The sequence below is a fragment of the Microcebus murinus genome, chromosome 12, assembly GCF_040939455.1.
Source record: "Microcebus murinus isolate Inina chromosome 12, M.murinus_Inina_mat1.0, whole genome shotgun sequence".
Lineage (NCBI taxonomy): Eukaryota > Metazoa > Chordata > Mammalia > Primates > Cheirogaleidae > Microcebus > Microcebus murinus.
The window spans coordinates 90370034-90395397 of NC_134115.1; the positions used below are offsets into that span (position 1 = coordinate 90370034).

At 54.6% G+C, this 25364-nt stretch overlaps 1 protein-coding gene across 1 annotated transcript in view; it reads left to right on the plus strand.

The window, feature by feature from the left end:
• CFAP77 (cilia and flagella associated protein 77) overlaps window positions 1-25364 on the plus strand; it is a 124308-nt gene that overhangs the window by 65563 nt on the left and 33381 nt on the right. The window contains exons 2-3 of the mRNA XM_012744130.3: window positions 5702-5801; window positions 6300-6528. Of these exons, the coding sequence (XP_012599584.1) occupies window positions 5702-5801; window positions 6300-6528 (329 nt within the window). The remainder of the gene's footprint in view (window positions 1-5701; window positions 5802-6299; window positions 6529-25364) is intronic.

Below are 25364 nucleotides of genomic sequence, written 5' to 3' on the forward strand. Positions count from 1 at the left end.
CAGCAGGTGAGTGGCGGGTGGCAAGCAAAGCTGCCTCTGCATTTGCAGCGGCTCCCCGTCACTCGCATCACCGCCTGCGCTCTGCCTCCCCCTCCCCCAACTCCCCGTCCTTGGAAAAACTGTCTTCCATGCAACTGGTCCCTGGTGCCAAAAAGCTTAGGGACCGGACTGCAGGTAGTGGGCTCCACCTGAGGTTCCCTGGGTACCACTGGGTGTGCAGCGAGAATGAGAAGAAGTTCTGTATGAGCAAAACCTCACCTGTATAGACAAGACCTGCGCCCGTGAGAGACAACCAATAGGCCGTCTATGCTAAGTGCTAAACCAGTTAATTAAGAGGCAGCAAAGACCGCGTGGAGTCAGGTGTGGGTTCAAATCCCGCCTGAGCACTCATTACCTGCGTGCAGCTTTGAGTGAACAAGGTGCTCAAGCTCTCCAGGCCTCTTTCCCCACCTGGGACGGCAGTGACACCACTTTGCGGGATTGTTTGGGGCATTGGCAGTCACAAGGGAGCCGGGCACACGGAGGCCATGATTACAGGCGCTGTGGTCAGCGGTGCTGGCCAAGAGGTGCGTGGCGGGTGGGCTGTCGGTTAGCCTGTTTCGTCGGGCAGACGAGCTGGGCACGGGTGCATGTGCTGCTCCTCCTGAGACTCGCCACACCCGAACCTAAAGGACGGAGTTGCAAGCAGCGGAATCGCAGGCCCGAAGGTATTTGGGGGCAGGTGGAACAGACGGAAGATTACGCAGGACTCCGCAGCTTTGCTGTGCTGATGTGGACAGTACTCCACACAAAGCCCGGTAGGTGGTCTCACGCTGCGGCTGAGACAGGCGCAGGGACCCCTCGCATTTCCTACCGGCAGCCTTCTCTGAGGTTGCACTTGGGGGTACCCTGCCCCCGAAGGAAGGAAGCCTGGTCGCCAGGGTGGAAGGCTATGGAGGTGCTTCTCTGAGCGGTTCAGCCTCTCGGCCGATTTCTTGGGAAGTTCTACTTCATTCCCCCAGGCAACACCGCAGTCTGGAAAAATCCAGGGAGGAGAGAGATCCAGCACCACATTCTCAGGGATTTCAGGATGGGACCACCCAGGCTCAGACACGCAGTCCAGAGAACACCTTGGGAGGTACAAAACTCATTTTCATTGTTGTTGCTGTGGTTCATCCGGTGCATGTGCTGACGTGGCTCCGGATGAAGCCGGGTCTCCCGTGTGGACACAGAGAGTGCCAGGCCGCCAGTCCCACACGGATGCAGCCCGAAGGAGGGCAGCAGGCAGGACGTGCAGTGCATAGGGCACCCGCATCCGGTCAGGCGCCATCATGACCAGCGCCCCCCGAAGCCCCTTTGTGCTGCCTTCAGTCACTGCCCTGCCCAGGGTCCTGTGCTCCTGACTCGTGAAAGGAGACTAGTCGTGCTCGTGTTTGCCCTCGCGTGCACGTAGTTCATGCGTCTGGCCTTTCCCTCCACACTTCGTGGGAGGACCACGTGCGTGCTGCCCGTAGTATTGTTCTTTCGTTCTCAGGGCTGCTCCATCTCTGTAGGCACCGTTGGCATTTGGGGACAGAGGGCTCTCTGCCGAGTGTGTGGTGGGGCATTGGAGGATGTTCAGCAGCATTCTTGGTCTCTACTCACTAGAGGGAGGGTAGTACCCGCCTCCCAAGTTGTAGCCAAAAATGTATCCAGACATGGCCAAAATGACCTCTAGGGGACAATATCACCCCTGATTGAGGACCACTGCTGCAGAATACTCTGTGATGTGAATATGTCACAACTTTATCATCCACCTGACAGTCATTAGCATTGTTTCTGGTATTTGGCTACCATGAATGGAGCTGCTAGGCCCATCCTTTGACATGCTTTTGGGTGGGCATACGCATTCATTTCTGTTGGGTGTCCAGGAAGGAATTGTTGGGTTATAAAGTAGGCATGTGTTCAGCTCTAATAGACACTGCCAGTTTTCCACAGTGGTTATACCAGTTTTCACTCCCAGAAGTACATGAGTGTTCCAGTCGCTCCACAGCCTCACCAAAAACATGGAGCTTTTACTTTGCATTTCCCAGAGGTTGAACACCTTGACATATGGCTCTTGGCCACTTGGACATCCCCTTAATAAAGTGCCTGTTCAAGTCTCTTGCTCATTTTTTTCTGTAAGATTGTCTGCTATTTTCTTATTGATTTGTAGCAGCTCTTTATATATGGTGGATGAGTCCAGTGTCAGATATATGTATTGCAAATATCTTCTGTCCGTGGACTCAAAGATTTTTAGAGCTAGGAGCACTCTATCCTTCCTGCTTCAAACCTCCTTGTATGCTTGACTGTTATTACTTAACTATCCTTTTTGCAAGAGAGTAAATTTCATATGAGCAGGGACTGTGTGTCTGATTTGTTCACCTTAGAACTCCCAGCAGAGTAGGCACAAAATAAATACCTGTGGAATGAAAGTATGAGAAAAGCTCCCATTGGGATGACAGTTTGCAGCCTAAGGCTTCCACGTGTTTCAGCAGTTGTTGACTCCCAGGCAACCATGCTAAAAGCACAGAGATTGAGGCACCCGCCTGTCCCCTCACCCCCTGCCTAAGGGTGGCAGCCAGCTGCTGAGTCTGTCTGTCGTCCCCCAGCCAGCTGGAACTCTGCCCACATGCACCTGCCCTGAGGGAGGCGGGGCTTCTCCCAGAGAAGTCACATTTTAATTAACTTCTCCGGCAATCACTGGAGAGGCTGGATCATTTTCCTAAACAAAAGAGAGGCTAGAGCTTTGCCTGCAGCTCAGAGTGAGTGGTGTGGGAGGAATTCGAAACAAACCACCCAACAGAGGTGCCCGCCTGGAACTCAGAACCCCATTGCTCTTGAGGGAGGGGGGTCTGGGACTTGAGATGTGGAAGAAGAGGGAGAAAAACGATCAGTTACTGTGTAGAAAAGAACCAATAGTCTCAAAGTAGGCCATATGGACTGCATGTTTGTGTTCCCCTGAAATTCATGTGTTAAAACCCTAACCCCCAAGAGGATGACACTAGGAGTGGGACTTTGGGGAGGTGATTAGGTCAGGAAGGTGGAGCCCTCAGGATGGAATGTGTGCTCTTGTAAGAGGAGGAAGAGAGCTAGCTCACTCACGCTCTGTTGTCCGCCAAGCAAGCGCACAATGAGAAGGCGGCTGTCTGCAAACTAGGAAGTGAGCCCTCCCCAGACACCAGATCTGTTGGTGCCTACATCTGGGACTTCCCAGCCTCCAGAACTGCGGGAAATAAATATCGATAGCCTTCCAGTCTATGATAATCTGTTATGGCAGCCCAAGCTGAAATGCCAAGACATAGGCATTTCACTCATTCTTACATTCATTCCACCCCTATTTGCTAGCATCTCTTCTATGCTGGACCCCGAGGAAGGAGGGATGAGAACGAAGACCGACTGGGTGTATAGGAGACCTCCATACTTTCTGCTCAGTTTTGCTGCGAACCTAAAACTGTTGTAAAATATAACGTCTGTTTTTGAAAAACTAACCTTAAAAAGTAAAGGCTGGATAAATGCCTCGATGGCGTACACAGTCTCCTGGGGGAAGACAGACATTAAACTGATCGTCGTGCAACTAATGACTCAATTACACCACTTTGTAATTTTCCAACAGCTTTATTTGAGATGTAATTCACATACCATGCAATTCGCCCATTTAAAGTGTGCAACTCAATGGCTTTTACTATATTCACAGAATTGTACAAGCATCACCACAAGCAATTTTAGAACATTTTCATCACCCTTGCCTGGCCAGCACCCCCACAATCCCTCCATGTCTGCCCTCCACCCGCCCCCAGCCCTCGCAACCACGGACCTACTTTCTGTCTATGGATTTGCCTATTCTGGACGTTTCACGGGAAGGGAGCCACGCAGCGTCTGGCGTCTCAGTATCATGTTGTCGAGGTCCGTCCATGATACAGCAGGCACAAGTGTGTCACTTTGAAAGTGCCGTGATGGGGGCTCGGGGCCCTGACACGGAGGCCTTTCTGGACTGATGCCAATCTGGGGAGGATTCCCAGAGGAAGAGGTTTTCAATATCAGGCATTTGTTGTGCACCTGCTATGTGCCAACGGGAAATAGGAGGCACTGGAAGCCAGGGGTCTGGCTGTCTCAGCATTTATAACCCAGGGAGGGTGGGCCTGCACGTGTATTCGTGGAAATCGAGAAGGTGACTTAGAAGGTGACTTAGAATGTGACTTAAGTGAACGCAGCAGAGGGTGAGTTACTGGTAGAGGTAGGCAGGTGGTCGGGGACCCCCAGCAACAGCTGGTCACTGCCTTTGCAGTAAACCCCTCCTTTGGGCTGGAAGTCCAGGCCCTGCCCCTCCCGTTCCCGCCCAGCCCTGCTGCTTTGCCCCAAGTGTCCCCGCTGCTGAGGCAGACCAGCCCACGCCCCCCGGCCTGAGGACCGCAGGCACCCAGCCTCATCCAGGCCTTTCCTCTGGGCCTGCCTCTGCCCTGCTGGGCCTTATTTTTCAAGCCCCGTCTCTGCCGGAAGCTCCCTGGAGCCCTGGGGCTGGCCGTGGCTGTCCCTCCTCTGAACACCAGTAACTCTCGCCCTCTGCTGCGGAGATAATGTGAGACTCGAGCGTGGGGAGAGCCTGAGACACAGAACCCCCTGTGGCCTCGAGCCCTTGGCCTGCGCCCGCAGGCAGAGGCAGAGCGGCCGCACCCCTCTCAGCACTGTGCACGGGCCTGCGGGCACGGGGGGGGGGGGCCCAGGGCACCTGGGGCTCGTTGGCGGCCACTGAGCCCGCAGACCCGAGCGTGAGCTGGCAGCGGCCAGCCTGGGTTCCTGCTGCAGGCCCGGTGCGAGCTGTGTGACCCTCTGCACCGCAGGCGCCTGGGAACTGCTGGGAGGGTGGAGGGGCCGCCTCGCCGGGCGGCTGCGCAGACTGAATGGGAGAACGTGGCGAGCGCTCGGGAATGAGGAAGGCGACCATGGTGTCCTAAGCTCCACAAAGGACAGGGCCTCTGCCCCCGGGCGCTGCTGCTCTAGAGAGACCCCAGCCCCGGCTCGGACACCCCTGCCCACCCCCGCATGAATGGCAGCGCTGCTCTCTAGGCCTCAGTTACCATATCTACAAAATGGGGGCACTGATGTGGTTGATAATGGAGCAATCTTGTTTGTACAAACAGCTTGGGGGGGGGGGTCCAAGGAGTTCACTAGAGACCCAGAGAGTGAGGACAGCCGTCCAGGTGCTGGGGGGTAACTATGTCCCTGCCCTAAGGTGAGGATTTGAGGACGCAGCTTCTCCGTGAGAATGGCTTGATCCGTCCCTGGTCGGAATGAAGTGTCAGGTAGGAAAGATGTCCCCCGCCCTCGACGGTGGCCTCCAGCTGGGTCCTGGACTGGGCCGGTCATTTCCAGCTTGAGCGCGGCAGGTGCAGGCTGCACCCCAGACTCAGCTGCTCAGCTCAGGGACTGCGCCTCCCCCTTCCCCGCCCATGCACAAATGTGGCCACCGAGGCCTCCGTGTCTGCTGTCCCCACTCGCCCCTGAGCGTGACCACACCAGTCAGCTTCTGCTGTGTCCCCTCCCCGGCTGCAGCCGCACGCCTCTCCGGGAGGGCTCTGCCGTCCACACGCTTGCTGTCCTAAAGGCAAAGCAGGCGTTGGTGCTGCCCGGCCGCTGGACCATGTCACAGTACATGGGCCTGGGACGCCACCCCTCACTCTGCTCTCCCCTGTCTCCCCGACAGGCGGAACTGGGCAAGCCCCGGGAAAGGAGCTGCAGTCTGCCTGGCGTCGACTTCAACTACGGACTCTACGTCCGGGGGCTGGACGGAGGGGTCCCCGAAGGTGAGCGGGCGTGCCGTGGAGCACAGGGGTAAGGGGTGGGCGGGAGGCTGGCCGCTCCTCACGGAGCTCCTGACCCAGGCCGGGGCTTGGCAGCTGGCCAGGTGCCAGAGAAAGACCCAGGAGGCCACAGTCTGGGCAGCCGCGTGGCAAAGCCCAGGGCATGGCCGAGACGGGGAGGACCACTTGGGGCAGGTCTTCCGTGTCGGACTACGAGCCCAGGACAGGCTCAGGAGCCACTGCAATGGCCCGAAGCGGGTGGAGGCCAGGATGGCCAGCTCCAGAAGAGTTCAGGTTCCCTCTGCAAGCCCTGGGGGCCTGACCCCTCCCTTTCTGGGCCGTGCTTTCTGGGAGCCAGGCAGGGCTGTCCCCCGTGGTCTCAGGTTGATGGGAAGGTAAAGGGCCACGTCCCCCTGCTTCTTCTCGGTCGGATGCCACTGGGAGCCGTACTCCCAGACCGACAGCCGCCCGCCTCTCTGTCCTGTCGCTCCCTGCCCGCAGCCATCGGACACTGGAACGTGCTTAAGCAGCAGCCCACCTGCCCCCACGAGCTGACCCGGAATTTCATCGCTATGAACCGCGGGGCCGTGAAGGCTGGCCTGGTGACTGCCCGGGAGAACTTCCTCTACTGTCAGTTCAACGACATCCGCATCAGCGACCAGGATGACCGGCGCGTGAAGAAGGAACCACCCTCTCTCCCTCCAAACATGACATTTGGGGTCCCGGCACGGTAAGGTGGCTCGAGGTGGGTGTGGGTGCTGGTAGAATCAGGGAGCAATGTCAGAGGGTGACAGGGAAGAGGACCATCCTCCGAGGCTCCCTGTCCTCGCCCTCCCAAGACCCTCTCTTGTGTGACTTCTGTGGCCACGCCCTGAATCCAGCGAGCTGGCTCCTTGCCCGGCAGCAGGATACACTGTAGGGCTGTGCGCGGGCCACCCACCTTCCCTCAGTCCACAAACATTTATTGAGAGCTGTTTCTACTCCCAGAGGGTTTAATAATCTGGGCGAGGAAGGGGGAGAGCCTGCCAGGTTACCCCAACGTGGCACCATCCTTGTGAGGCCACGGGAGAGGTTCTGGAGCCTGGGCTCCAACCTGGACTCTGTCTGTGACTAGCCGTGGGATCCTTGCCTCAGTTTCTGCATCTGTAGAATGGGGACAATAATAGCATCTGCTCCCTAGCATTGCTGAGTGGTTTCAGTGACAGAACGCATATGAAAACCTCCGCATAAGGCCTGGGACATGTCAAGCACTCAATAAATATTAGCTACTACTATTGTTAAAATGATATAATGTGAACTGCAGACCAAGAGCTATGAAATCTTTTTAAATTTTATGTTGAGGTTGGACTTGTACACAGTAAAAAGCACAAATCGGGAAGCGTTCAGCTTGATGAAATTTCACAGCTGGAAACGCCCATGTCATTACCACTCAGGTAAAGACACACACCCGGCGCCCCAGAAAAGCGCCTGCCTTGCCCCTGAGACGCTACCGCTCTGGGGCCCCGCCAGCGCCGCAGGTGAGATGAGTCTGTGCACACATCCCGGGGGCCCCCACCCTCAGCACTAGCAACGCTGCGACCTTTGCTGCAAGGACACAACCAGCCTGGGGCTTAGGTCAGCTCCTGAATGCCAGTGAGGACCCACGTGCTGTACAGAAAGGCAGAGAGATGGGGACACTGCCCATAGGAAAGGACTTTCGGTGCCCCGCGCCCCCTCCAGTCAATGCCCGTCTTCTCCCGCACCTCTGCAGGAGCCTGCTGACTGCTTTCCCTGCTTCCAGCACTGGCCCTTCCCGAGGCGCCTGGCACATTGCCACGGAGCTCTCTCTCTCTGATGCACAGATTAGACTGTGCTGTTCCCTACACAGACACCTGTAACAGCTCCACAGGCAGGGACTTTATCCTCATGGCTGCTTTTGCCCACCGGGCACTGGATCCCCTCTTTCTGCAAACAGACCCCTGATGGTACATCTTTTCCACCATCAGCCCGTGCGGACCCTGGGACCGAATTCGCCCCCGACTCCAGGGAGGGGAACATGATCAGGCCTGGCCCGCCAGAGGGTCCAGATTCCCCATGTGGCCCAGGCCTGGCCCATCAGTGTATTTCATAAACGCCGGTCACAGTGGTGGGTTCAGGGTCGGACGTGTGACCCATGTCCCAACCCTGGCACGGCTGACATTCCACAAAGGGAGAATGCAGTTGCATGTAATCAATACTCAACTCAAACTGCACTGATTTTCTTTAAGGAGAATTTGTTGGCTCCCAGCATGGAAGAGCCCAAGGGTGGAGCTCCAGGCACAGCTGGCCCCAGGCAGTCAGGCAGCGTCATCTGTCCCGGCTCTGCTTCCTGGTTTGGGCTCCATTCTCTGACAAGCTTCCTCCTCACCTGACAAGATGGATGGTAGTGGTTCCATTCTCACCTCCTGTTCTCTTAGTGGGCCCAGTGCTGAGGGGTAGGGACCACAAAAGCCTTGAGAGCCAGGTCTTCCGTCCAGCTTGGGTCATACGCCCACCCCTGTGACTAGGGCTTGTGAAGGACACTGATTGGCCAGACTGAGTCACATGTCTGCTTCTGAGCCAATTGCCGAGGCCAGGAGAATCTGAAGCCCTCTGATTGGCCAGGCCCAGTCACATGCCCCTTCCTGGAGTGGGGGTGGTGAATTGGGTCCCCAGGATTTGCACGGGCCACTGGTGGAAAAGATGTATGGCCAGGGCTGTTTCCTGCAGGGGACAGATGCCTGGCAGGCAGAAACAGCAAATGTCCCCTGCACAGGGCTCTGTGACCCTTTCTGCATCAGGGCACAGGCTTATCATTGCTGCAGCGGTCACTGAGATTTGTCATTGCACCGAGCAGACAAATAGAAGCGGCTGCTCTCAGACACCAGTGAGCTGCCTGGGCCTCCACGTCCGGCCACCTGTGACTGACAAGGCCAACGTCTCGGCCCACCTGTGTGGCAGTGTCCCCCTCGGCCCTCAGTCAAGGCCACTGACATTCCATCCCCAGCCTGTCTTCCCAACCTCCCTCCTGCTGTTTCTGGGCCAGGAGCCTTCCTTTGACTATGCCGCCATACTTTTTCAGTTTTAGGTGGTTCCTTCTTTATTTTTTCTAATTTTTTTATTATGTAAACTCCACCTATTTGCCGTTTTATCACTTTTAAATGTATAGTTCAGTGGGAATGATTACATTCACATTATTGTGCAACCATCACCCCCATCCATCCACAGAACTTTTTCATCTTCCAGAACTGAACCTGTGTCCCCATTAAACACTAACTCCTCCTTCCCCTCCCCCGCAGGTCTTGGTAAACATCATTCCGCTTTCTGTTTCTATGAAATCGACTATTCTAGGTAGCTCATGTAAGTGAAATCATGCAATATTTGTCCTTTTGTGTCTGACTTATTTCACTTACCATAACGTCCTCAGGGTTCATCCATGTTGTGGCATGTATCAGAATTCTATTCCTTTTTAAGGCCCAGTAATATTCCCCTGCACGGATAAACCACATTCTCTTTACCCACTCATCCGCTGATGGACATTGTGCGGTTTCCACCTTCTGGCTATGGTGAAAAATGCTGCCATGAGCATGGGTGTACAAATGTCTGTCTGAGTCTCTGCTTGCAGTTCTTTTGGGTCTATAAACAGAAGTGGAAGTGCTGGATCGCATGGTAATCCTATGTTTAACTTTTGGGGACCCACCAGGCTATTCCCCGCAGCATGTGTGGCCATACTTTTGCACGGCCTCGCACTCGTGGGCCTCGCCTACTCATGCTGTGAAGTTCAGCTCAGCACCCCCTCTTTGGTAAGCTTTCCCAGCTCCCATGCCCCCAAATACTAGGCACATCTTTCGCCAGAAATGCATTTCTATTCGCCTTAAAACCTGGGAGGTGACACTGGAGACACATTGGAAAGCCACCTCCGGCTGGATCGACGAATCCCCGGCACACCGTAATTTCCCCACCTTTGAAACCATCCCTCCAGGCTGTCTCCATGATTTTCACCAGCTCATCGGGCTCTTTGTGTGCAGCTCCGCAGCACGCGTGCCCCTCGCCCGCCTTGCTCCCGCAGACTCTCTGGGGCAGAGAGGAACAGGAACTCCGTGCCGCGCACCGGGTCACTGGATTAGTCCATGCAGGTGACCAAGTGTCTCAAAGGCAGTGTGGTGTCGGGGAGGAGCCCTGGGCCAGGAGTCGGCCTGCGTGCTGGTCCCAGTTTTGTCCCCAACTCTCCACGTCACATCACCCGGGGCCTCCCACTTCCTCGTCTGTGAAAGGGGTCCCACCAGTGACACGCACTAATCACAGCATTCTGTGATCCTCAGGACGTGCTCTGTCTCCCGGCTTGTCTGCAAACCTTCACACCAATTTATTTTCATCGTCATTCAAACCCTGGGCGGGAGGGCAGGATTACTACCCAGTTGAGGCAGGGAGAGGTTAATTGACCTCCCTAAATTCATACAACTTTATCATGGTGGGGCTTGGCCTGGATTCCCAACCTAGTATGCTTATATTTAAAAACAGAAAATAATGGAACATTTAGGACATCAGCAATCACCTGGTTTGAAGTCCCTATTTAAAATAGAAGAAGGCCGGGCGCGGTGGCTCACGCCTGTAATCCTAGCTCTCTGGGAGGCCGAGGCGGGCGGATTGCTCGAGGTCGGGAGTTCAAAACCAGCCTGAGCAAGAGCGAGACCCCGTCTCTACTATAAATAGAAAGAAACTAATTGGCCAACTAATATATATAGAAAAAATTAGCCGGGCATGGTGGCGCATGCCTGTAGTCCCAGCTACTTGGGAGGCTGAGACAGAAGGATCGCTTGAGCCCAGGAGTCTGAGGTTGCTGTGAGCTAGGCTGACGCCACGGCACTCACTCTAGCCTAGGCAACAAAGTGAGACTCTGTCTCAAAAAAAAAAAAAATAAAATAAAATAAAATAAAATAAAATAGAAGAAAATAGCAAGAAGTTCAGAGAGGTGAAGAGAGCTTCCCAAGGTCACACAGCAAGGTGCTAACCACGCCAGGTCTAGAGTCAGGCTGGCAGACTCCCTATCCAGTGCTCTGTGCTCTGTGTCCTGCCCCCTTGGGTCTGAGGTGCTGTGTGGACACCCACAGACCCTGGTCCCCGGGCTAAGGTTTTCCATTTATCGGTTGAGTCAGCTGGGCTCGGAGAAGACATCCATTACCATCCAGCTTTCAATACAGAATCTTAAATTGCTCTAAAACCAAGTGGCCACAATTCAGGGGAAGGACGTGATGAAGTGCCGGCTCTATCTTCTGTGATGGTAAATGGGCTTTGCATATGCAAATTGAATGGATTTTAAAATGGTATTTAATGACAATTTTCGTAGCAGACATTAACATTAATTGCACAAAAATGAAAATGCTGCATTAGGTTGCTGTTAGCAGCAAATATCGCGGCCATAAAGCTTTGTCTTTATCAGCAGCAGCCCTTTCCGATGTGACAGGGCAGCTCGGCAAATTGCAGGCAAAAGGGCTTTTATGGAACAGAAATAGCCCCCAAAGCAGGCCCAAATCAGCATCAATTTCGCTTTATTTCTTCGTAAATGGAGGTTAAATGGCTGCTGGAAAAGCTTTTACGGAGAAGCCCAACCTGCCTGGAGAAACCCTCCCACCTTCCGGCATAAATAAGCAGGGACGGTTAAAACACCATCACCCCTCCCTAATGGGGCTATTACTTTAAAGTTATGGGGCCACGGCCCATTCGCTACTGATCACCTTTTACAAGCCTCCGTCGTATTTATTTCTTTACTTTAAAAGCATGTTAAAAAACCAAATCCTATTACGACTGAGGAGTTGTTGGGGCGATTTGGTCCCATAAACAAATAAAGAAACAAACCAGTGCTGTTTACTCACAGTGACAGATAAGTTAAAAAATAAAGTCCCTCCTGAGACTAAGCCCTGAGCACTCACTCGGAACAGAGGGCTCGTTACTGCCTTGAGGGTTAAAATTCGGACCACATCCAGCCCTCCCCCTCTAGCTTTGCAACGGGCCAAAGAACCGCAGGGAGGGGTGCGCCCCATCTCCTCCACACACCCCTAGCCTCCTGCCCATTCGGTCTCTCAGTACCAGATGGGGTTCAAATCCGAATTTGGGATTACTCAATTACTTCCTTTCCGGTTAGCCTATGCGGTTCCCAGTCTACACCGATTTGTCACGGACTGTCACTGCATCGGAAAGGCGCGTCTCAATCCACGAGCCTCTGCGGCTCAAAGCAAAGCAGAGACTCAACGGTCACCTGGAGACCGGGGGTCGCGTGGACGTGCAGTCGCAGCGGGGCCGTGGCCAGGCCCGGCTGCGGAGGTGATCGGCCCGTGCGGCAATTTTACAAAAAGAGAAAACGCTGAAGGAGTCGCCACATTTTTTAAAAAGTCAGGAGATTTCATATAAACACCCAGATTTCCTGCTTCTCTTGCAAAATCACAGCCTGGGCAGCTGGGTGTGCACTTGGCCTGGCTCTAGGGCCCGGGGCTGCCGAGCAGCGTCCCTTAGGGACAGAATCCTGGCTCCTCTGTTGTCCCAGCACCCCTGACCCGGCTCCGCTCATCTTTGTTGCGGGCCTGGCCCGGGCTGCCCTGGATCTGGACCTGCTGCTGTGTGTGGACCGACGGCCTCAAGCCCTCCACTGACCACGGCCCCTGTGTGTCCTCCGGTGACGGTAGGGGCTGCTACTGGCACAAGCTGCCACGACTCGGGCTTAAATGCGGCCGGCATTTTGCACATGTGCCTGCTGATCCATGCAGCCTTCCTGCAAGGCAGGTGTCACTCTGCACGCTCCATGGGCCGAGAAGGGAAGCGTGAGCACCCTCCCCGAGGCAGCGGAGCCCGGGTATCTGCCCCGTCTGGCTGGCTTTGGAGACCACATCGCCAGCATCAGGCAGCTGGGAAGAGCCCGGGCCTCCTCTGGCTGCCATTCCTCTGTCAAATCTCAGGATTCAAGTCAGGGAAGAATTTCAAATGCTCATTACCAGCGTGTAAGGGCATAACAGAGATCTCAAAGCATGCTGCGACCCAAGGTCCAGAAACAGATATGTCTGGAGGCCAGAAATGTAACTATTATAGGAGCGCTTAATTATTGATGTCTTTTAATAAGTGTTTGCAAATGTTCACATGCCCTCAGCACATCTTAATTGTTGCTGCTCCTAATTGGTCCAGCCTTGTCGATGGTGCTGAGTCAGGGACGGCGGGGGGGGGGGGGGGGGGGGAGGGGAGGTAGCAGCAGCTGGTGCTCCTGGTGGATTCTGGGCGTCCCGGCTCTGCCACCACCGTGCTTAGGAGCCTTGCGCCACACTCCAGACAAGAATGCTAGCGGGAGGATCCATCACTCGGCCAATGAGCAAACAGGCCCTGCGCATCGTGTCTGACATGGGCCGGATGGAAGGTGGGTGGACCCCACCTTGCACTAATAACGGCAACGATGTGTTATTGTTACTGTCACAGGTCGGACACCTCATGTACATCCTACTAAACAGCTCTAAACAGCTTAGTGAGTACGAGGTTGGAACTCTTATATCCCCGTATTACGGAAGAGGAGACAGAGGGTCTGAGAGGTGAAGTCATTTGCCCATGGCTGCCCTGCAGTAGGGGGTAGGATTAGCCTGGCCTAAACACCTATGACAGTGACCGCAGGTCTGAGCTGCCACCCTAACCAACACAGCGGTGGAGACGACACAGGTAGAGATGCTACTCCTGTTTTTCCTGCACTAGAGGGGGCTGAGACAGGATGGTGTATAAGGCTGTCCTGTCTGGACTCTTCTTGAAGCCTTAAAACTTCATCAGAGCACATCATAAGAGCCCACTGAGCTTCCCTTCCGCTGTCACCTCCTCCACCTTCACCTGCAGCAGCGCCCACTCCCAGATAAACTGCCTGACGGGGCAGCCGGGACCTTCACCCAGGCCTGCTTTTGCTCACTTGGTATCTGTGGTGCTGGCCACAGTGCCTTTGCCCAGGAGGCCGTCGGTAAACGTTTGCTGAATGACCGCGTGAACAAATGGCACGTTGGGATCCATGCATAAAGCCAGTAGCAATGTGCAACTTCGGCAGGATCCTTAGCTCGTCCCCCAGTTAGTCTGGTGTAGCCCCCCAGTCTTGGTCTGCAAGCGTTCCGACCGGGCCAGATAAGAAACAGACGCGGGGAATGCGGCGGCCGGCCCAGCTCTCTGTTTGCGGCTGCTGGCGGTGCCGTCCGATGCATCACCAGCCCGACGTTGACGAATGTGAAGGATGGAGAAAATTTTACAGGCTGTTAAAAAAATGTTTGCTGCCTGACAGGGTTTTTTTGAATCTCTCTGCCAAGCTGATTTATTTTACAAATTTACAATGGGCCCATCAATCACCCTGGGCTATTCTGCTTCTGTGGCCCAAAACCCGAGCCATCCGCCCAAACTCCTATAAAATAATAATAAGCTCCGTCCTGGGCAGCCGTCCCCCGATCCGAGAGGGTTTCTGCAGGGCAAGACCAAGTACGAGGGAGTGTGGGTGCCCTGACGCCCAGCTGAGTGAGGCCCGGTGGCCACAGGGGGGCGTGTGAGGCTCTCGCAGAGCCCCGGGCCCGGGGAGCCAGCCCGGCGGTGCCTTCCGCCCGGCAGAGCCAAGCCTTCCCCGCCCTGCGTGGTCTGCTCGGTGGCAGCGGCCGGAACTGTAGTTAATACCCTCTGCTTTATGCCAGTCGTCGCTGGACACTCAGGTCCCCCGCGCAAGGACACGGGCTTTGTCCATCACCGTGCCGTCAGGGCCCAGTCCAATGCCTGGCACCTCGTGGGCCGGCGAGGAACACGCTCTGGGGCCCTTTGAGACTTTGAGACTTTCACCCGTGAGGTCTGAGCACAAATTTTAAAAGAAAAACTTTGAGACAGAGTTAGTGGAAGTAAAGTGACATTGGCTAGTGACACTGTCGCAAAAAATTTTTTGAAAAAGAGAAAGTAAAGAGAGGGTCCACGTGAGAGCCAGAGAGGAGATGGCAAAGCCAGGCATCCCTGTGTCACCTCACAGGCTCCGCTGCTTCCCGCCCCCCGCTGATGTCACGAATCAGCGGCGCAGTGACGCGGCCTCCAAGAGTGAATGTGATCCTCGGCTGCATTAGCAGAGGTAGCAAGTTCAGAACAAGGGGGTCGACGTCCCTGCCCTTTCCTGCTGCTCAGGCCGTGCTCACGTAGCATCACGTGAAAAAAAATTCGGGGCGTCGTGTGTGAAAGGGAAGGTTCACAGACAGGAAAGTGTCCAGAGGGGCATCAGGTGGCGGGCGGAGCGGCGGAGCGAGAGCACTGTGTACAAAGAACACGGTAAGAAGCAAGGCCTTCCTGGCTGGAAGAGAAAAGACGCGGAGGAGACACAGCAGCTGTCCTCAGGGGCCGACGGGGACAGCCTTGAGCACTTCGCATGCATCACCTCACCAAATACAGCTCTCCCCAGTAGCCGCGATCACCCCATTTTATAGATGGGGAAACAGGCTCGGAGAGTCACTTGCCCAAAGCCACAGAGCCAGGGGGTGGGTGCCATCCACCAGCGCTCGTTGGTGTCTGGCTCTCCGCATGGTGACTGGCACCCTCACTGTGGCCCCGTTACCTCCATTTACCCCTGAGGAAACTGAGGCACGGAGAGGGTCTGTCCCTGAGCAAGAGGTGGAAGGTGATCAGTGGAAGGGGCTGGTTCCGCCCAGGCAGCTTCCTCTAGGACCTTGCGCACAGCGGCCAGAACAGATCCTTAGGGGAGGTGGCGGGCGGTGTGGGCTGCCATCGCTGCCCTGCCTGGGCTGCCTCTGCTGGGGCCTTGGGACTCCCCAGCGGGGTGCCAGGGGGTTCCTCCTCCTCCAGCTGCTCCCGAGGACCCGGATCTCAAGGCAGTTCTGTTACAAGGGGCCCAGGCGGGGAGCCGTGGCTGGGAGCGGGCAGGGGTCCAGGCCGCCCGTCTTCTCCCCTTCCTGCCCGGCTGCTCCCCCACATCTCTCCCACCTGCTCTGCCGCCTGCGGCCCTTCCTCCTCCGCGCAGCTTTGTCGCCAGACCCCGGACAGAGGCATTTTTCATGCTTCGCCTTGTTTCCCTTTCAGCTCTCCTGTGGCCCGGACAGAGATTTATTCCCGGCCCGACGCGCGCGGCACCCGAGCGGGGAGAGCTGGGAGGCGCTGATGGGCCGTAATGGATAGGGCCGCCTCTCCCCCGGGGCCCGTCCCGGCCAACCCCATCCATCAGGAGCCGCTGGGTGCCAAGGTCAGCACTAACGAGGCCGCCCGGCTGCTCCCCCTCGGGGCTTCCCCAGTCACCTCGCACATGCTCCCGGCCGCTTTTGATTTTTTCCAAAGCTGGGTGGGGAGGGGCAGAGAGTGGGCCCCGCCGGGTGCCGCATCAGAGTCGGGATATCCATAAATAATACGCGTTTCTCAGCGTGGCTCCACACCCGCACGTCACTCTGCACGGCAACCCGCTTTTGACACTCAACGCCTTTGCAGTGTCACCCGGTCCCACTGTCTGAACTGCCCATCACGGCTCAGCTTCCCAACGCTCGACGTCCGGGTGTTTCTCATTTCCCCCCACGACACGCCCCGGTAGGCACCACTGCACACCTGGCGCACCTGTGCGCCCGTCCCCGGGCTTGGGCTCTGGGCCCACCCGCACTCCCATCTCCTCCGTTTCCCACCTCGCCACAGGTAACAGCGAGGAGACGCTCCCCTCTCTGTCGATCGGCATCTGCATTCACTGCAGGGAAGGGGAAACTGAGGCCCACAGGAGCAGCACCTCGCTGAGTGACCCTAACTCCCAGTCCACAGCTCTCTGTACCACCTGCACTAGCTCCCCGGCAGGGATGTCCCCTCTGCTACGCACCTTTCCCCAGGTGCCAGGACCCCCTCCACGGGGGACTTGTGAGCGGTCTAGAGGATCTTTGGCTGTCAGCCTTTTGCATGGCGGCTTCGCCGAGCCCTGCCGTCCTTGGCTGCGTGCTGGGAGCCAGTGCGGGAACTGCTCATTGAGTTCACCCTGGTGAAAAGCGTTAACAAATTGCAAATGACCTCTTAGACAGATTTAGAAGTCAGGAGTATGCTGCTAACCAAGCCTCCCCCTTTGCTCATTAGCTTTTATGTTGGATCCACAAACAATTAAAAAGTAACCACAAGCCCAGAAGTTCTCTCGTCTAATTAGCTCCAGGAGTCCTGCCAGGGAGAGAGGCTGTGCCTGGACTACCACCCCTTCCTCCACCCCTGCTCTCAGACGAGACAGGCCCTCGGGTCACGGGGGACAATTAAGGAAAAGGCGTGAGGGGTGAGGGGTGAGGGTGGACGGAGGGGTGCAGGAGCCCCCGGGAGCCTGCCCAGCTCCCTGCTGGGAGTGCCACGGTGCTGGTGGCTGGCGGGTTGAGGGTCCTCTGCCTAGGAGAGGCTCAGAGCTGCAACCTCAAAGGGTGCCAGGGAGCAGGTATGCCAGAAACACCTGGTGGGGGAACGCACCTTGTTCAAATGCAGATTCCTCAGCCCCGCCCCAGGCCTGGTGAGCACGATCTCTATTTGGAATAAGCTCTCTGGGTGGTTCCTACTGCAGGACTGAGAATCCTGGGCCTCAACATTAGAAGGGAGAAGAGACCGTATTAAAATGCGGCTTCTGATCCCGCTGGCCCGTGTCTTCCAGCTCCGGGGCAGCTGGATGTGAAGCCTGGCACCCGCCTCCCCTGGGCTGCAGGGCTCCTGCGGGCCCCGGGCACCCTTGCCTTTGTGGGCTCCTTACAATACTGTCTTGTGGTTGTGCTGGTCTAAAGACAAATACAATCCAGGCTGGGTTATTTTTATTTTTTTCTTCTGATTTCAAAAGAAATGTAAACATTTTTGTGGGTTCCTGAAAGTGTCCTGGGGCCCAGGCACTGGGCCTCCTGGGCCTGACGGGCACGTGGGCCCTAGCTCTTCCCTTTGGGCCTCATTGGTCCCTGCCTCCTTGGAGGGAGGCTCCCCGCTCTCCACCCCTCCCTGCCCCTCCTGCACCCCAGTTCCTGCGAGACAGAGAGGAAGGCGGGGGTGGGGGGGTGGAGAACCTGTGGAGCCCTGACTCCACACGCAACACAGCTCTCCCCGCTTCTGAGCCGAGGGACTTTGAACACCCCACTTAGTCTCCATGGCGCCATTTCTCCATCTACCAGTGGGCTGGATGCTGCCTCCACCTTTATCAGAAAACAATGGTGTGATTCAGCAGCTAACGGTTCTTTGAGCTCTTGGGAAAAGAGAGACACCAGGTATTTTTGTTGTTTAAGAGACACAGAGCCAGGATTACAAATTCTCAAGCCTGCAGAGGCCTGGCAGGTACCAGGGAAACTGGCTCTGTGTGAGGTGAGGGGTCGTGGTGGGGGTCGTGTCAAACTGGGCCACAGGCTTGATCTAGAGACTGAGGCCCCGGCCAATCGCTGACACGTGGAAACGTGTGCCAATGTCACCAGATAATCCAACCTCTCAGTAAGGAAAGCCAGGCACTGGGATTTGTATGTGAACTCTTCTGCTTTACAAAAATGTTTATTGGTTATGTAAGGTTTTAAAATGCTACAGGTCAAACTAAGCATGTCTGCAGGCCAGACATGGCCCAGAGTCTGCTATTTGCAACCAATTAGTGCAGTAGTTGCCTGATATCCATCCTGAGCAAGACACTTAATCTTGTTGGACTCCAGTATCTTTATAAATAAAATGGGGGTGATATAATAGCAGTTCCTCCCTAGGAGGTTTCTTGTCAGGAGGAAATGACAGGGTCCCTGGCTGTGAGTGTGGCATGGGAGCGAGGTGGGCGTTGCTACCCAGGCCACCTAGGGTCCCTGGTGGGGATGGCATGTGCTGTGTCCCCACTATGTGGTCGGTGACACAAAACTACACATGATGAAACTGCACACAAATAAACACACACATGTAGAAATAAGTACTAACAAAGTTAGGGAAATCTGAGCTGGTTTGTGATTTTGTTCTACAGTTTTGCAAGATGTTACTTACCATTGGGGAAATGGGATAAGGAGTACAGGGGATCGCTCTGTTGTTTCTTGCAACTGCACGTAAATCTGCAATGATCTTGATAAAAATTTCAATTTAAAAAATGCAAAAAGCAAAAAAAAAAAAAAAAAAAAAGAGGATTTAGCAGCAGCTTTGGGACCACATGGGCAATGTTGGAATTGCTTGTTAGAAAAAACAGCGGAGCAACTTTAGGCCCAAGCGAAGTGCTCAGTAAATAGTCACTGAAGTCACTTGATAGTTGGGCAGACGACCCCATTCAGGAAGCCTCAGGCGCTAAGGAAGAAGGATGGCGCCCCCAGCCCCAAAGCACACGGTGCTGACCAAGACCACCAGGGTTGTTTTCAGAAACCCCACCCGGTGGGAGAGAAGGTGGGTCTCCTTAGATGGCACCACCACTGGGTGTCCCCGTGCGTGGGTTGGGTGTTGATCTGGAATCTCAGAGAGGAGCCCACCAGCCTGCTCCCTCCCCAAAACCAGCCTATCCAGGGTGCAAGGCGTGTGCAGATCTCACACCCAGCCCGGAGGCCCCTGTCCACTCCTCCGTCCCCTCCTGGCTGTGGGGGCACCGGCTTCTCCTTTGCCCCCCGGGGGCCGAAGGCTGCTGGCACATTACCGATGGATTCTAATTTCATTTTAACAAAATAGCTGTCTCCACTGGAGGAAGCATCAAGAGCCACATAAGGACCCGTCTTGAGCGGAATCGCGTCGAACAGACCTCCGTGCTGTCATTGATTTTCCAGGAAGAAAAAAATTGCCTCTGGCTACTAAACCGAATTAGTAGTCACTGATGACCAATTATTTTAGCCCGCTGTGAACGGAGAGCCGTACTAAAATCCAGTTTGTCAGACCCAAGTCTCCCTTCTGAAACACCTTTCAACAAATGTGTACCTAAAGTCCCTCAGAAGGTTCCTCCAGCTTCCTCTCTTCCGCCAAGTTCTCCAGCTCCGCAAAGTTTTAATGAGCAGGCGAGATGAAGATGGGCTGCCATGAAAGGGCCCCTCTAATCCACAGAGCACTCCTGGCAGCGAGGAGCCGCGCCGGCAAATCAGAGCTGTCAGCCCTCATCCCCCGCACGCACAAAGTGTCAGCCTAATGTTTGCAAATGATAATTTCCATTTCCCTCCAGTCCCCCGTGCCCGCGCCGGAGATCAGCCCCTGGTCTGGGGCATCAATCGCGCGGCAGCGAGGACGGGTAGGATTGAACTGACGTGAAGTTTCTGGGAGGCTCACCCCAAGTAGGAGCTGATTTCATTTCATTTTATTCCCCATTTTCCGCTTTATCAGACTTAGTTTTGACACGGTTTAGCTGTTGGCGGGAGCGCCGGGGTGGCGAGGAACTTCTCCGAGAGGTTCCTGCCAGGTTATCAGCAGGTAATTTGCCAGAGCTCTTAGCCGCGGCCCCGCCATCAGGACGGACGCCCAAAGCCCGGCTTTAGGGACAGCGGAGACGGCGGCCGGCAGGCCCTCGCAGGCCTGGGCGTGAGGGCCTGAGACCCCCAGCCGGGGTCAGGACGGGCCAGACTCCTCTGTGCAGAGGGGACACTGTCAGAGCGGTCAGGGGAGGCAGACCGCAGAGAAGCACAGCTCAACACCTGGGCACGGAGCGGCGCTGCGGCGGGGCCGGTGGCTGCGCCTGCACAGAGATGACCGGCTCATTCTGACCCCCTGGAGTCGCCTTAGCGCCGCCGTGTCCACGCGCAAACCCTGGGCTACTTGCTTGCTCCCTCTGAGCCGAGGCTTCCTCCTCCGAGACCTGGGAGTGCCGTCGTCACCCGGCGTCGTGAGGAGCCACTGCGCTCGCAGGCGCGGGCTCGACGGCCGTCCGGATGGGAGGTGTCTTTGAATCGCTGTTATTCTCCAGTGCCCGCAGGCCGGGCCAGCGCTGCGAGTCCTGCCTTGCTCGTGCCGTCCCCGTCCGGGGCTCCCTGGCTTCACTTCCCTGCCCGGCCGCCTCCTGCTCGTCCCGGAGCCCCATCGAAGGGCACAGAGTTGACGTCCCTCACCCTGTGCCCTTGCAGAATCAACCCTTGTCTCCCCTGGGCCCCAGCCATGCTGCACGGCTGTCCACGCTGGCACCTGGCCCTGGGCGCTGCAGGGACGGGCTGCAGGGTGGATGCCACGGGCTTCTCACTCCAGTGACTAGCTGCATGGTCTTGAGCAAGACAGTGACCTTCTCAGGGCCTCGGATTCCTCATCTGTGACACAGGGATGTCAGCACCAGGGTCTCGGGTTGTGCAAAGGATGGAGGAAGCAGGAGCTGCGATGGTGACTGATTGCTGCTGCGTGCTCTCTGACGCCAGAGTGCAGAGAGCCGTCCCCACGACCCGGGGCATCTGGGAGGGGGCAGGGGAGGGACTGGGCTCCAGGCCTCTCCAATGTCACCTTCCATCTACAGGGCAATGGGAAGCCACCGGTGGGTGCTGAGAAAGGCAGGAACAGATTTGCATTTTCTTACAAAGCCTCGGCTCACAATGGAAAACAGTACGGAGATTGCCCAAGAAACTAAAAGTAGAACTACCATGCGATCCAACAGTCTCCATGTGGATATTTATCCAAAAGAGGAAAAGTGCGCGTATCGAAGGGTGCCCGCACTCCATGTTGTCACCGCGCTATTCACAGACGCAGAGATACAGAATCAGCTTCAGAGCCCAGAGGCAGATGAAGGCATAAAGGAAATGTGGTTTATATACACAATGGAATACTATTCGGCCATAAAAACGAATGAAATCGTGTCATTTACAGCAACACGGATGGAACTGGAGGTCATCATGTTAAGTGAAAAAACCCAGGGACAGAAAGACAAACACCGCATGTTCTCCCTCACGTGGGAGAATTAAAACCCTCGATCTCATGGAGACAGACAGAATGGTGGATGCTGGGAGGAGTGTGGGGGCATGGAGAGAGAGTGGTTAGCGTGGACAAACTTGCAGCTAGAAGAAATAATTCTAACATCGGAAGTGGACTAGGGCGACTGCACTAAGCAATGATATGTATTTCAAAGTAGCTGGAAGAGAGGACTTGAAATGTTACCAACGCACAGAAATGATAAGTACACAGAAATGACGGACACCCCAGATTATACATTCTACGCATGTTAAAAATACTCACGCCTACCCCATAAATGTGTAAGATACTATGTATCAATAAAAGACAAAAAACGCCTGAGCTCCTGTGTAGAGGGGAAGGGCAGGGGATCAGGGGGATGGGGGAATGTTACAGGGTCTGGTGACAAGGGACAGTGTCTGGGAAAGTCTGGGGTCCTGCATGGAGACAGCCCTGGGTGGGCCGCCGTCTGCGCTGGCTTGCCGGGCAGTCCCGTTCAGCCTGAACCACCCTCCCCTTTGCAAAAGCGATTCGGATTCTCTCGGCTGGAGACGCTGTAGCCCGAGCCATGGGAGTGCAGCTTTGCTACCGGAGTGTGCTGTGTGACCCTAGGCATGCCCTTTGGCCTCTCTGGGCCTCGGCTTCCCCACTCCCGCCTTTCCCGGACTCATTTAGCGAGGATAAATAATTAAGATCTTCAGTGTGAACCCCTCCAGCTCCTCAAAAGAAAGCTGCAGACAGGACGGCTGTAATGGTTAGCACCGGGATCTCAGCCTGTGGCAAAAATCGTTCATTTTGGGGGTGGGAAAAATGCCTTTTTATTCTTATAAAGAACTACATTTGGTTTTGGGGTTTGCTTTTGTTTTTGTTTTTTTAACTGAACGTGTTGTAAAGAGGCAGCAAATAACAGTTGTCGAGGAAAACAGGAAAAATGGCTCCTAAAGATGCACCCTAGAAAGGTCAAGAACGCAGGGAAATTACTAGAAATCCCCAGTGCGGGACAGAGGACAGCACAGGGCTGGGCGCTGGGCGGGAGCTGCCCCCCGCCCCGGGAGGCGGGACCACCCTGGCTGCTTGTGGTGGAAGACAAACGGCCCGCAGAGTTCTGGCCCGATGCTTGATGCTCGCGGGCTTTGCTCGTGGCAGGTGAAGGGTGGGCCCGCGTCCCGACGCCAGGCCCGGGGTCCTGATTCGTCACCCCCACCTCGGACTCACGTGGGCCTGGGACTCGGAATCCTTTTTTTTGTTTCTTTATTCAGTGCAAAGGAGTCATATAAAGTCACTAAGTAGACTGAAAGATGGGAAGCCCCCTGACCCCACCCTCCCGTTCCGCTCCCCTCCCCCAGCCTCGCCGCTGCCGTCCTGGGGTCGGGGGCTTCCTTCCGGGCTTCTCCCATCCACCCCCACTGCATCCAGGCACTTGTACCGGTGCATCTCCTTCCTCTTGACTTGTTTTTCACGCTGGCGTGTCTTGGAGATCTCTCCGGGCCGTTACACACAGCCACTTCGTTCTTTTTGGCGGCTGTATGATATTTCATCACGAAGACATGCCAGCACTCTTACACATGTGACCAGCTCAGTGAACAACTGGGAGGTGTAGGGGGTACCCGAGAACAACTCAGCCCTACAGGGCCCGTTCCAACCTGCTCTGAGGGGTGACTTCCTTCCCGGTCCCTTGGGTGAAATCTCAGGCATCCTGGGCTTTTCTGGTCACTTCTAGTCACAAAAGGCAATCTCCGTGCACGAGTTAGTGTGTCCAGACTAGCGTATCATCGACGCTCCCAGCTCCACTGGGAGATAAGTTCCTTTCCTCCCCGGGCCAGCTGCACAGTGGGAAGGGGCAGGGAGCGGGCTGTGTCCGGTGTGGGTCTCCGCTCCTTGGCTCAGGGCAGACGGGTGGGGGGGGGCGGCATTGCATGAATAACAGCCCCGCGCTGTGCGTGCACTGTCCCATGTGATTCGGTGCTATTTTATTTAGTATTGTCTCATTGTGGTTATAAGTGAGACTGGCCAATAGTGGGAATATTATCCTTGTCTTCTTCATCTGTGATCATAAAATGATTTGGAACGCTGTTTTAGAAAAAAATTCTGGAAAGGTCTGGAATCCTTTCTGTAGCACAGTTGGGAGAGCTCGCGTGTAAAAGTGCCTGGGCCTGGTTCCCAGGGCCCTGTTGAAGTTTCGTGTGCCGTACTTCAGTCGACTTTGATCTTTCATATTTTCCTAGGAAAATCACCCATTTTGTTTTGATTTTCACGTCGTTTATTGGCACAAAGTTGTGCGTGACATTCTTTCACGCTAATTAAAAGCGAACGTTGCACTCGGGGTCAGCTCCAGGTTTTGTGAGGTCTGGAGCTTATTCAAGCTTGGGGGCCCCCTGAGAAAAAAAAGTTCAAAATCTTGAATACAAATTGAAGCGCAAAACTGAATACTTATTTAGAATGAGAAAAGAAATCAGAACAAATTACAAATTTATATAAGCTAACAAATATACAAATTCATAGACCACAAAAATCCAGAAAAATAACATACTTCAAAAAAAAAAATGGACACATCCCATATTGATTTTCCTCTACATTTTTTGGCTCCTAATCCTTGGTTACCTCTTCATATGACAGCAACTTTGTAACATTTTTCTGTGAAGCAGAAAGCGATTTCAGTCTTTTCTCTAGTGTGCTTGATTGATAGATATATAAAAATATTTTACTTGGAAATATAGAGGCACAGAAAGTTGTGAAAGTAGTGCAAAGAGACTCAGTACACTCTTCGCCCAGTTTCCCCCAGTGAGAAGATTTCGCATAACTAGAGTGCAAAATGAAAACAAGGAATGGGCATCGGAACAGCACACAGACTTCACCGGTTTGACATGCCCTCATTTGTGTGTGTGTGTGTGTGTGTGTTGTATTAATATATTTAGTTCTTGCAATTTTATCACATGTGTAGATTTAACACAATCAGGAAACAAAACTGTTCTGTCATCCCCAAAGGTCTTCCTCACACTACCCCATAGTGACCCCTAATCCCTGGAAAATTGCAAGAATGTTACATATATGGAATCATAATAGTGTGCAAGCTTTTGAGCCTCACATAAAAGCCTCAAGGCCCATCCAATGGATGCATGCTTCCGTAGCCCATTCCTTTTCATTGCTGAGTGGTATTCCGGAGCGTGGATACGCCAGTTTGTTTAACCATTCACTTGTTGAAGGACATTTCGGTGGTTCCAGTTTTGGGGCTATTACAAACAAAGCTGCTGTTACTATTTTCAAATAAGTTTTGTGTAGATCTAAGTTTTCATCCGTCTGGAATAAATGCCCAGGAGTGCAATTGCTGGCTGTATATATGGTACGCATATGTTTAGTTTTTAAAGAGATTGCCAGACTGTTTTCTTCGAGGGTGGCGGCGCCATGTTACACTCCCACCACCAATGCACGAGAGGCTTAGTTTCTCGCGTCCCTGCCAGCATCTGGCAGAGTCACTGTCATTTTAGCTGCATGATAGGCGCATAGTGATATCATGGTCTTAATTTGCACATCCTTAATGGCCAGAGATGTTGCCTATTTTCTCATATGTTTGCCATCCGTAGATCCTCTTTGATGAAATATCTCTTCCTGGTTTTTTGGCCTGTTTTCTAATTGGATTGTTTGGGGTTTTTTTTTACTGTAGAGTTTCGAGAGTTCCCTATTCCAGAGTGAAGTCCTTTGCCAGCCCTATGGTTGCAGGTATTTCCTTCCATCCCGAAGCTTCTCTTTTCGTCTTCTTAA